Source organism: Stegodyphus dumicola, chromosome 3 (assembly GCF_044657685.1).
Source record: "Stegodyphus dumicola isolate Sdum_Otavi_A_Nest chromosome 3, ASM4465768v1".
Taxonomy (NCBI): domain Eukaryota; kingdom Metazoa; phylum Arthropoda; class Arachnida; order Araneae; family Eresidae; genus Stegodyphus; species Stegodyphus dumicola.
In genome coordinates, this window is record NC_140770.1 from 140,638,755 (window position 1) to 140,652,324 (window position 13,570).

The 13,570-nt window shown below is 34.0% G+C and overlaps 1 protein-coding gene across 2 annotated transcripts in view; it reads right to left on the reverse strand.

Moving 5' to 3' along the window:
* Positions 1 to 13,570, reverse strand: part of LOC118202245 (potassium voltage-gated channel protein Shaw-like) — a 437,925-nt gene that overhangs the window by 207,577 nt on the left and 216,778 nt on the right. For both annotated transcript variants that reach the window (XM_085813375.1, XM_085813376.1), the window contains exon 2: positions 5,018 to 5,372. In XM_085813375.1, coding sequence (XP_085669501.1) covers positions 5,018 to 5,302 — 285 coding nt within the window. In that variant the 5' untranslated portion in view covers positions 5,303 to 5,372. The remainder of the gene's footprint in view (positions 1 to 5,017; positions 5,373 to 13,570) is intronic.

The following is a 13,570-nucleotide window of genomic DNA, read 5'->3' on the forward strand; positions in this document are numbered from 1 at the left end:
GGGGTTGCCTTTGAAATTTTTTGTCATTAAATAAAGGTTCATTTACACCATTCTTCTAACGTTGTTTGCTGTCAGGATCTGAGGGTAATTCCTCTACAGTCTTTCTAGACCTCGTTAGTTTGTGTTGCCAAAGAATACGAGATACTCTATAAGTTCCGTATTTCCCGTTTTACCGAACCGAGTGACAAAATTTAACTTACTTTTTTCCTATTTGGAAAGTTAGACTTAAGATATATATTAAATTTATATATAGCATTATTTTAGCATAGGTATTTTGACAAAAAATCGGAATTTTCTGAAACGACATACTGAGTCTTTTCCATATTTCAATTCAACCACTTAAATTATGCCAAACTTCCAAGTTTTGTAAAAAATCGCACGAGCAGGTTTTAAAAATTACCTCTCAAAATTTTAGCTCGTCGATGGTAATTGAATTTGCTACATATTTATTAACATCCCCTTTTTCATTAAGCGTACTCGATTTCTTCCTTTACAATTCGAAGTTCAGTTTTAATCCAAATAAAATTCGTAGATAATTTCTGATTTATTTTTAAAATTTGTATTTTTTAATAATTTTATAAAATTTTCGAAAAACTTTATAACCTATTAAAGCCTTACTATCATCTTAAAGTAGATGCATTTCTAGGCATACCTGCAAAAAATTAGAGGTTTTTTGTTCAAAATTTCTAAACATATAAGTGAATTTATATATTGTGGGACTTTGAAATTTTCCATATTTGTTACAAGCGATATTAACGCTAAATAAGTTTTATGCACTTTGCTAAAATTATTTGACAGAATGAACGATGTACCTTTTTCTTCCGCTTGTGCGCAATGAAAAAGAGGAAAGTTAAGTTACGGTATGAAGTAAATTTCTTGTTAAGTTTCTTACCAAATTTTACAAAACTTAATATTTAAGCATAATTGGAGTCGTAGAATGGAAATATAGAAAAACAAATGGTATGCCATTTTAAAAAAAAGTCCGATTTTGCGTCAAAACTCCTATACAGTAATGCTACATATACATTTAATATGTATCGAGACTTTTGAGACACAAGAACGCAAGTTAAATTTTGTCAATCGGCCCAGTAGAACAGATATATAAAACTGTCCCATGTTTTTGCGCAGAGTGCACGTGTATACTAATTTTTTCGCATTCTGGAAGACATGACCGAACCTAGAACCACAAATTCTGAAGACACATAGGTGCACCTCTTGGGGTAAAAATCCGAACATATCCACCTCGAAGCACGAATTTCAAATATTTTGAAGCTTAAGACACAATAACACGTCGAATAAATACTAATTTAGAAGTCAAACAACAAAAATCAGCGTTATCAAAATTTTCACAGGACTAGTTTCGATGGTTTTACCGAACCACCCTCCTCAGCTGCAAAACCGCAAATGAACAAAATAGGAAATCATGATTAGATAAGATAAGAAAGCCTGGACAAGAATAAGCAAGTGGAGCCATCTGTTGATGAAACAAGAACTAAAACATAATTTCTTTAAAGGCCGAAGGCAAAGTTGGATTGGAATTAGGATCGTTAACTAGAACAGAAAGATTTTTTTGAATGTGAAATGCCTCTAGAAAATCCAGTTCTCCAATTGAAGATGTTTTTTGAATAATTTTGGCAGCAGAAAAATTGAAAGTGTGATTTTCGGACCAACAATGTTGAGCAACGGAAGACTTCTGTGTTTCCTTTTTTCTAACATATGCCTCATGTTTCTTGACGCGAAATTTTAAGGCTCTCTTAGTTTGGCCAATGTAAATTAAACCACACTGGCAAGGAATCCTATAAATACCCCAGGAATTCATATCCGGAATGGGGTCCTTGAGTATGGAACTCGGAATTTTATTGATGGGAGAATAAACAACCGGAAAGTTAAATTTCTGCAAAATATGTGCAACTTTATAGCTAATTAATGGAAAGAAGGGAAATGACAACAGAATTTTTATAATCTCCTAAAACAAGAGTGTGCCTTTTAGCGTGTTGAGATGAGAATTTTTTAACTGCTTCATTAATAATGTTGGGTGAAAAGCCACTGTCAATAGCTATTGCTTTTTACATGTGTTGAGATGAGAATTTTTTAACTGCTTGATTAATAATGTTGGGTGAAAAGCCCCTGTCAATAGCTATTGCTTTTAAATAATGTAAAAAGCAATAGCTATTGACAGGGGCTTTTCACCCAACATTATTAATCAAGCAGTTAAAAAATTCTAATCTCAACACGCTAAAAGGCACACTCTTGTTTTAGGAGATTATAAAAATTCTGTTGTCATTTCCCTTCTTTAAGTCAATTAGCTATAAAGTTGCACATATTTTGCAGAAATTTAACTTTCCGGTTGTTTATTCTCCCATCAATAAAATTCCGAGTTCCATACTCAAGGACCCCTTTCCGGATATGAATTCCTGGGGTATTTATAGGATTCCTTGCCAGTGTGGTTTAATTTACATTGGCCAAATCCTTGCCAGTGTGGTTTAATTTACATTGGCCAAACTAAGAGAATCTTAAAATTTCGCGTCAAGGAACATGATGCATATGTTAGAAAAAAGGAAACACAGAAGTCTTCCGTTGCTCAACATTGTTGGTCCGAAAATCACACTTTCAATTTTTCTGCTGCCAAAATTATTCAAAAAACATCTTCCATTGGAGAACTGGATTTTCTAGAGGCATTTCACATTCAAAAACAAAATCTTTCTGTTCTAGTTAACGATCTTAATTCCAGTCCATCTTTGCCTTCGGCCTTTAAAGAAATTATGCTTTAGTTCTCGTTTCATCAACAGATGGCGCCACTTGCTTATTCTTGTCCAGGCTTTCTTATCTTTTCTAATCATGATTTCCTGTCTTGTTCATTTGCGGTTTTGCAGCTGAGGAGGGTGGTTCGGTGAAACCATCGAAACCAGTCCTGTGAAAGTTTTGGAAATATAACGCTGATTTTTGTTTTTGACTTCTAAATTAGTATTTTGAAGCTTATTTATTTCCCATTTTTTAGGAATTTAACGAAATCGTTGATTTAAAAGCGATGTGTTGCCACTGCTTGAAATAAAACATTTTTACCCTCCGAGGGCGAAATTATTGCCATTCACCAAAGCATAATGTATTTATGTTTCAAATTTAATCAAGAAGCTCAACTATTTAAAAGCAATATGTCGGCACTGCTGGATATAAAATGCTTTTATCTTCTCTGCGGCAATCACTGGTCAAAGAATAAGATATTTAATTTCAAATTTAATCTGTGTTTCATTAATAAACTAAGCGAATTAAAATCAATAAACACAGTTCTAAATATCATCAGTACTATTAATACTTTTTTAAAATCAGACTTATTTAAATAAAAATGCTTTGAATTCATGATATATCTAATTAATACATTTTAAGATATTTTTTAGTAAATTATCTAACGTCATATGCATCACAATTAATATATAGCGTCCTTTTTAATTTTTATTTTTTTAACCTTTTTCCATTGATGTTTGAGGAATTTTGATACATTTCTTACCTAGCTGGACCCATGGTATAATAATTCTTGGGGAAGTTCTTTAGTATTAATTCACAAGCCTGCAAAATTTGGATTATGTCATATTTTTCTGAATTTTGTTAATTGGTTCCTATGCATTTTTTAGCGCTGAATCCACAAATGGCTTTCATTTTGCTCCATCACTTCAGAGTTTGCTAGAAATTACAACTTTAAAAATTTCGAAAAATTGCGGTAGTGGGAAATTTAAAAATAGTTTTAAAATATTTTTTCTTAGAATTTATTAATTTTTTAGCTTACACTAAGGCAATATATATAAAATGTACAATCTTATTTCATGTATCGAAGTCTCCCTGGACTACTTCGCACATTTCCTATTATATTCTCTATGGGTTCATCTTATTGAAACATGGAACCATTGTCAGTCATCATCGAAATAGTCCATTTTCCTTGATAAATCCTTGAAACCTCTCACCTATCTCATCGCTAACGGCAACTAAATTTTCAGAAAAGTAATCTAAATGTGTCCTTTGCAAGTTCATCCGCCTTCTCATTTGCTTTGTGGCAGGCGTGCCTCTTATTTAAGATATTGTGTAGGTGATTTCATTTTGAGCTGAAATACTATTAATGTTCTACACTACTGGAGAGGTGTTCACTCGATTTTTGATAGCCAGGACTGCTGTTTGAATGTCGGTTAGGAGTGAGGACATTTATGGTTTTTACATGTAAATCGATTGTACAGGAGTTTGCTGTTTGTATCGCAGCTAATTCCGCTTGGAGTTGTTTCAATAAATCTGGCATTAAAGACCAAGGCTTCGAATTTTAATGATTTTCAATTAATTCATTCATACCAGATTTTTGTCTCCGTTATTATGATTAATCTTTCTGATTTGAACCTCAGCCAGATCCGATTTGTGAATTTTATCGTGGCCAAGAGGCAAGGGATAGTGCCGATAGTGGGAGTTTGCATTCTAAATTTGATGGAATACCTTCTCCCCCAGGGGGGGGCGGATACAAGAATCCCTTATCCTTTTACCAACTCCTTATGAGGATTTCATGAACGAAATCCTGAAAGTCACGAGACATTTATAAATTCTCGTGTCTGCTCCAAGATTTGAATCCAGGCCCAAGGATATAGAAGCCACATTTTCTACCATGATGTCAGATGTCAGTTGTCAGCATCAGATTTCTGGTTCTAAGTTACTAAATTTAAGGTCTTAATTTTGTTGTTTAGCTTTATTAAGGTTATTTAGGCAAGACATTTCATCAACAATGGCGGCAAATATGTTAATTTGTGATTTATTGACAATGATACTGAATTGAAAGTATCAGAATTCTGGCACTAAGTTTCAGATCCTCACGTGGGTAGCGTTATTGAGGTTATGTATACAAAAAGTGTCAACACCTGTGGGGGCAAGTGTACCTGTTCTGATAGTTTTCCGTATTATCTCTTTAATTTTGGCGCTAGCGACCACCCTATTAGCTTGTAGTTCTTTATGGGGATGTAAAGAAGTTGTAAAAAATACTCATATTCACCTGGTTGGAATCAAGACCCCAGAATTCGAGCTCTTCTTCGAATAATGGGCCACATACGTCAGTCGGATAATGAAGTTTCCCCGTCCGGTAATAGTTGAGAATCTGCCCGAAGACTCCCGGATGTCTATCAAAGAAGTACTCATTGAGAACCGGATCGTAATTGGCGAGGGCCTCTGTTAGTCGAGATAACCTGGTGGCTGGGATCTTCTTTAGCGTGGCTTTGTAGGTCTCGTGCCGGATTCCGCCGACGTTCAGGACGACGCGATTCTCTGCGTCCAAGTTCATGGCACCGTCGCTAGCTCCATTTAGCGGGACCGGTCGCTACGACCCGCATGTCGTTTGATTTCACGACATTCTGCAACAGAAGAATTCACAGTGAATTAAAAAACATTACAACGAGTTTATTTCATGACCTTTTAATTCATATTAACTAAAATAGTTATTATGAGTAACAAAAATATATCAGGATTTTAATGAGCCCAGCTAGTTGAGGTCTAATTAAATACTTAGTTGCACAAAATATTTAATGATTTAAATAATAAAAGAAAAGTATTTTTTATTGCAACTTTAACTAAGCGTTTCAGTCTAACAATACTAGATTTTAGATGTAACGGATATTATAACAATTCCAGATTTTAGATGTAACGGATATTGAACAGTATTGAATACTACTGTTCACTGCATAATCTCTTTAATAAAATGTTTTAATTATGCTTCGGAAAACATAGAATCGGAAAAAAATAGTTTAGATCATTTTATTGTTCAATACATAAAAAATTATACTGTTTAAAAATTAAGTAGGAAATAGGAAATATTTATCAGGTCAACTATAGCTGTATTATCTGTGGTATGGTACTGTATTTGTATAATAGGTAGTAATGGTGTTAGCTCAAATATCAGTCACTTCATAAGTTTTTCTTTTGCTTTCATTGAAGAATTCGGTGTCACGGGACACAGGGACTGTTCTGCAGTGATCATCATATATATAATTTCTACAGTTTTACACAGTACACATTATTTATTTAGTCCGTTTATCTCTGTATCTATGCAACAAATCTTTTTTAAAAACTCAACGAAAAAAAATGTGAAAGGTACTTAATGCACGACAGATTGAATGTATTTGATATAAGGAATACTGAAGAATTTTCTTAAACATTATTAGCATAGCATAACTGCAAGATAACTGCATTTAAACCCTTCATTTTTGCCTTTACAAAAAATAAAAGGCCATAAAAATAAAAAGCGATTCTGTATTAGTTATGTGCCATATGGCGTAAAGAAAATTTTCTAAATCATGGAAAAAAAAAGCAGCAAATGTTCATAAAATTTAATAATTAGATATGTCATGTCTTAAATGCATTTTTCTTTAAAATCAGTCAAGTACATTATTAAAAAATATTGTTAAGAATTATGTTTATTGGTTAGTTTGTTAATAAGTAACAAACAGATTGAATCACTTAGGCCAAATGAAAACACATTGGCCAGTGAAAAATCAAAGTATTTTATTCTGGGCAGTGGCAACACATTGTTATCAAATAGATGAATTTGTTAATAAAAAAATCATTACTTTCTCACAAAACATGAAGTGCATAAAAAAAAAAAAACAAATTCGGAATTCAAATTTGGACTTCGAGATGCACATGTTCAGATAGAAGATTATGTGCGTTCAGACTCTGACGGCTGCAGCTGACAAAACCTTTTTCCACAAGCAAAGAACATACATACAGGGTGATTATAATTAAAGTTGCGATTTCAAAGCGCTCTAACTTAAAACTACAGCTCAGAATGACTTGATATTTTACCAGAACAATCCTGAGGTAATGAAATTTGTTTGGTAAAGAAGAAAATAGTTTCAAAATTTGTAGATAGATGGAGCTGTCAGTGTTCACATTGCTATTGTGGATGTATAGCCGAAAGGAAACAATACAAGGGTTTACGACAATTTTATTATAGAAAAGACAAGGATACGTATTTACAGAGGAAACAGCGATAGTGATATGAGAAACTTCACGAAACAAGCACCTTACGGATGATTCATGCAGAAGTTGTTTGATATGCTCTCTTGCTTGTTCCGCTGCTAATTGGAAGCGCAAAACTGCATGTTCCACAACTGATCGGAGGGTATCTGTGCTGATGATAAGTGTGGTGCGTGATGCTTGCCAATGTAAATAACATTTTTTGGATATCCCCAAATCCAAAAGTCACACGGGTTTAAGTCGGGAAACCGTGGCTGCCACTCTGTTGGAAAATGGCGGCGTAGGATTCTATCATCTCCGAAATGAACGATCAGCAGCAGTTTCACACGAGTAGCAATGTTCGGAGGAGAGACATAGTGCATGAATATAGTGCGATCCATACATTTACGTTGCTGACGTGCCGGAAGGACATGGTTACGCAAAAGAGCTTTTTACCGCTTTCCAGAAACTACACAGGTAAAGGGACCTGCAGGTGTGATCTCCTCGAAGAAGAACGGACTGACGACAAACGCTGCCCTTATTCCGCATTCTTTTCCAATGACGTCATTTTCTGTCATGAAAGAGTCTTCAGTCAACACAATATTCACGTGTGGAGCCAGGACAAATCACAAAGTATGCACCCGCATGCTGCCCAACGAAGGTTTTCCATGAATATAGGGGCGGGTATTATTGGTGATTACTTAAGTCCCTATCTCTTATCACCCCTGATGGATGGTCGAAAATATCGCATTTTCGTGGAGGAGGTACTGCCATAATTACTCGACAGTATTCCTAAGTCTGTGCGGCGTACCAACACCATAGGAATCCAACTTATGTTGCTCTGCCGTGCAGAAAGATCTTCCTGTTCTAGTTAATGACCCTAATTCCAATCCATTGTGGTGTAGTGGCCGCAACCGCTACGCAAACCCTGGGTTGTGACACCGGGTTGAAATGAACCTCTAACTCAAGTTTTAACAATAACATGAATTTTAATAAGATGAAAACCTAAAGAGTAGCATATCTTGACAATATGGGACTTGGATATATTTAGTCCCATAATTTCAGAATTTGGTTACAGGAAAAATGCTTTAAAGCATTATACACGGGGAATGATCGTTCTTAGCGGGCCAACATGCCTTTAGCTCTAAACAGGACGTTTGTCCCCTTTTCTCAGGAAACCACTTTATATATCTCCCTGTGTTTACTTGCGCTTAACTCCCAGGGGGGGAGATTCTATCACTCATACGTAACAAAGTGTTCATCTCCTGTCCCTGATGAAAATACTTCTTCTATCTCTTTGTCCACTAGACTGGTTAGAAAGTTCTCCACGAAGGTATCCCTCCCCTTAGGCAGATAGCCCTAGTGTGCTTTGCCGTAATTAAATACACCACACCACCACTAGACTGATCTTCGAGGCTGCATCCGGAATCATTAAAAAATACACAGGATTTCACCATTGATATGAAAACTATTGCCCTCTGAAATCACTCACCCTCGACAAAGAACCTTTACGTCACTTTACCACACCATCTTTACCTTCAGGCTTTAAGGAAATTATGTTTTAGTTTTCTTGTTTCATCAATAGATGGCGCCAGTAGCTTAAATCCTTTCAGGCCATTCTTATCTTATCACTATATCTTATCTCGTTCATTTGCACTTTGGCAGCTCTGGATGATGGTTCGGTAAAACTATCGAAACTAGTCCTGTGAAAATTTGCAAATATAACGCTGATTTTTGTTATTTGACTTCTAAATTAATATTTCTTAGGCGTGTTATATTACTTTAATTAGTTTAAGTTATTTGAAAACGGAAGAACACAGCAAAAGAGAGCTATCACCATAAGAAAAGGAAAGACTTCGTAGAGGACTTCCTAAGGTTTGATTTGGTTTGTTTGTCTACGGTAAAACACTCAAGGGCTATCTGCCTAAGAGGAGGGATGACTTTCTAGGAAAACTAGTATACAAGTTACAAATGGAGAAAACCACGAAAACGACCGCTCAACTATCCCGTTCTCCAGGAATCGAAACTTTTTAAAGAAAACTGAGTTATATTCATGTTATTCATAGGGGAACACAACGAAATTCAACCATGCAGATAGCGAGTTCGAACTCCCAGATCAGAGTTTTTAAACCACTCAGCAATTGGCAAGGTGATATATTGTAGTAGCGTCGTGTAACTTCCTTAAGCTTATAAGTGTAACTTCCGATTGGTTTCTTGAAATTATTAAATTCTAATTTACTAGGAAAATCCCAAGCAGCGGTAGATATTATTTTAACTATCGAATTTTATTATAAAATCTAAATAGCAGCATACAAAATTTAGTTGAGTCTTTTCATTGTGTTTGCTAACTGAAGTTCAATACAAATCAAGTTAGATTACAATGACAGTAATTCCTCTGAGCAAGATAATATTAAACAGTATAAAGAAGTCAAATTAAGCGAAATCTTAAAAAGGAATTAAAATGATTGATGAAATATATGGAATGCTAATGAATGAGAGAGCTAGCAGATTTACGTATTGAGAGTTCTAAATTCACGGGGAAGAAATCACAAATGGGAATTTTGTATATCATATCACACATTATTTTTACTACCCATTATTCTCTAATTCATTAAAAATTACTTCATCATTTTTGCATGGAACATGTAGTCATTCCATCATTCGATGAAAACAGGTGAGATTCAAGGCCTCCATTTTTAAACTTTATATACAAATACAACTAGAATTGCCTTCTATTAGAACTAACATTCGAAATAATTTTCTTGCAAATTATTATTATTATTATTATTATTATTATTATTATTTGTAAAAGTTTGGAACATTTTCATCTTTTTCCTTTTGAAAACAAAAGCATTAAAACGTAGAACTCTTTTCTGTGTTGCTACGGTTCACATTTTTATTTGTTGAAGGATGCACTAGTATGGTATACGTTGTTATTTAAAATCGGATTTATTAATTTTTTTATAACAAATTAGTAAATGTCTGTGGTCTTGTTGTTCTGATTAAACTCTTGCTGTTAATTAAATGATTTAATTAGTTGCATCGAAGGAAAAGGAATTAGAAAGAACAAATTGTCTCTCTGAATAATTAATTGATTTAATCCACTGAGCGGCAAAGTTTTTAGAGGCACTGCTAAAATATTTATTAACTCGATTTGTATGATGAACGTTATTTTAACGTTATTTTAAGGTTTAAGAGATAGGAGGATTACAGAGGAAGCGAAATCTGCAGATTAGAAACATAAGAAGGATTTCTAATTTATTAAGAAAATAAGGAAGGAAAATGCATTAAAATGTCTTTTTTCTCTAACCTAATGATCATAAGAAAGATTTCTAGATCACTATATTACAAAGGAATACAGCAAATATTCTAAACTGTGTGATAACATATTTAAAAAGAGACCAAATTTCAGAACGGAACATCTAGATTATTATAAAACTACTGAATATAATTATTTCCTTATCAACATTTAAAATTCATAAAGACAGAGTTAACATTTTTCATTTAAATGCAAAGAATGGAATATACATTTCAACAACAACAACGTCACAATTAAAAGTTTCATTTTCAAATATATAGCTTCGAAATTTAAGATAATATTTATCACAATTGTGAGAAATGCAGGTAAAAATTGATATAGAGCTTATACTCTATCTGACCAGAAAGAAGAACTCGATTTTCAAATTTAAGTAAATTTGATGCAAATACTTTGTCTTATATTTCACTCGCCTTCTTAGCAGGCCTTCGTGGTGTAGTGGTCAGCACGCTCGGCGCGTATTCAAGAGGTTCGAGTCCCGGCAAGGGCACTGCTCATTTCTCCTTCGAAAAAACCTAATGTCTCTACAGTCTATTGACAAAGAGGTGTCAGATGTAACAATTAGGATGTATTAAATTGACTTTTTGCAAAGAATTCATTTTTTCGTTATATATAAATTAAAATTTATTGTCGTTGAAAAGAGAGAAGAAGGTAACATAGGAAAAAGAAAGAAGAAGGAGAAAAAAGGAGAGGAGAAAAATTGTTCTTAAGAACTAAATTAATTGCTTTTAAATCGCTTAGTTTATTACTCAGTTACCTTCCAGATTAAATTTGAAATTATTTTAGGCTATACTGAATGGTAACACGTTGGCGCGTGAAAGATAAAATTATTTTATTTTCGGCCGCTGCAAAATATTGCTTTCATAGAGCCAAGTTGTTAACTAAAATTGAAAGATAAACATCTTACATTTTCTTGAATGGCAACAGTGGCTCGTGCTTGTTGCGTCAGTACGGGTTCCTAATAGATTGAATGCACACATGTTTCTGATTGGTTGATAAAATTTTATCAAAAGAAGCACTTCAGAGTTCTGGAACATTCCACAGAAGTACTCGTACAGGTGTTCACAGTCGCTTCAAATTTCCAAGAAGGTAAAACACAACTTAGGCAATGCCCATCTAAAAGCTGCAGCTTCCAATACTCCGAAGTCGCTTGGAACTAACAGCTCACAACATTAATTGAAAGCAGACGTTCTCTCCTTATACAGTTTTCACCGGATCGCCGAGATATTTTTTGTACTTTCTGCTTCTCGAAATCACTGGAAGGCATATGAGGGCTGAATTACGGGTACAACTTTCCAGATTGTCACTTACAGTTAATCAATGCCTATTACGGTGATACAGTGACCGCGACCAAAATGTCGCCAAAGGGTCACCCAAGTTGTTTGGCGACTTTTGACTATTTCTTTCCAAATTTGGCGACAAAAATTGGTTGCCAAACTATAGCCAGCTTGGCGATATCTCGCGAAATTAGCGAGATAGCCCTTTACTCAATGTTAAATAGACTTATCCCTGTATTCTTACTTTTCCGGCGAGCTTCACTCCTTTAGATTTTCGTGTTACATTATTCAGAAGAAATACAATAGTTTCATATATAATTCCACTAAAATCATTTATCTAGGTACAAAATTCGCAACAGTATCTAAAAGGCGATTCCCCCCACGATCACTGAGAAATCTCTAGCACTTCTCAAAATGAATGGGGGACATATGTGGGCTGGATACGGTTACAGTTGCATGTAACAATTACAATTATTCAGTTTTAATACACATAACAGTTATACAGGGATCGGGCCAAAATATTGCCAAATGGTCACCAAGTTTGGCGGCTTCTCTTCAAATGGCGATAAAATTAATTGCCAAAACTATAGCCAAATTGTCGATATCTCGTCAATTTAGAGCGATAGCCATTTACTCAATGTTAAATAGACCTACTCCTGTATTCGGCCCTGCTTTCGGCAAGCTTCGCTTCTCTAAATTTTCTTGTTACATTATGAAAAAAAAAAGTACAACAGTTTCACTTATAATTTCACTAAAATTATTTACATATTATTACAAATTATTTACAAATATAAATAATATTACATATTATTTACAAATTATTTACATATATAAATGTGTAAAATTCGCAACAATATACATTTTTTAAATTTAATAATAGAAGTTTAATGATTATTTAAATGTTTGTTTTGAAAACATTTAGTGACCAAATTCAGCAAGCTCTGTTCTTAGGACCCGACTGCTTACTCAGAATCCCCACAGTGTCCTTTTGATAAGGAGTGCATCAGAGCCCACACTGAGAAAAACTGATTTAGAATTAGAATTTTTATGTAAATAATAAAACGTAGATTTAAATGCGAATAAATCTTAAATATTTCAAAATAGATTAATGCTATATTCATATGCTGATATAAAATCTGAATTCCAGAGCTGTTTTATTTGTCTAGTAAAACCATTAATATCCGTAAAAGATGGATCTAGAAAAGACATTCATATTTCCACTTAAATACGCTTGGTTTCCATAAATAAGGTCCTTGAAATTGTAGCTGTAGTATATGACTCTTCCATAAACTTTTATCATCGGTCCGCCATTTGCTTTCTTTTAGGTCCTCCTAATTTAATCGCTCGTAAAGTGAGAAAAGGAATCGAAGGAAAGCCGCGTGATCAATTGGAAAGAATGAAGTCTAGAGACGAAACCGAGGAAGACGTGGAAAGACAGTCAATGATGTCAGCATGCGGATCACGCACGCTCGTAAATGATGAGTTTATCAGATTTCTTGCTCTCTGTTACGGTTCTTATCCGTTTTAAGATAACCACCAAATACGGATGAAGAGCCTTTGATGATTTAAGCTCTTTTCCCTGAAAGGAAAAAAAACCTACTAGTACTACACTTTTTTTGAAGATTAAAAGCTTTTAGCTGAAGAGAAAAAAAAAAAAAAAAAAAAAAAAAAAAAAAAAAAAAAAACGGTACGAGAAAAGTCTCATCTTAAGCTTAAACATGAGTTATAAAAAAGAAAAAAAAATATTAAAGGGCATTTGTTTGAGATGCAATGAATGTTTTTGGATATTGTAATTAAAACTTCCAAAACGGAAACCTATCTAATTGCGTTTTACTTTTTGAAGATTGTTCCGGTTCATTTCAGTTTTATAAATCTAGAAATAATATATATCTTGTTCACAAAGAACTCCGGCATTTATTCTAGCAACGGTTGGTCGTAGACATATATTCCAGGTGAAAAAGTGTTTTAAAGACGCAAAAACCATCCTTTGGTATTTTTAAATTTA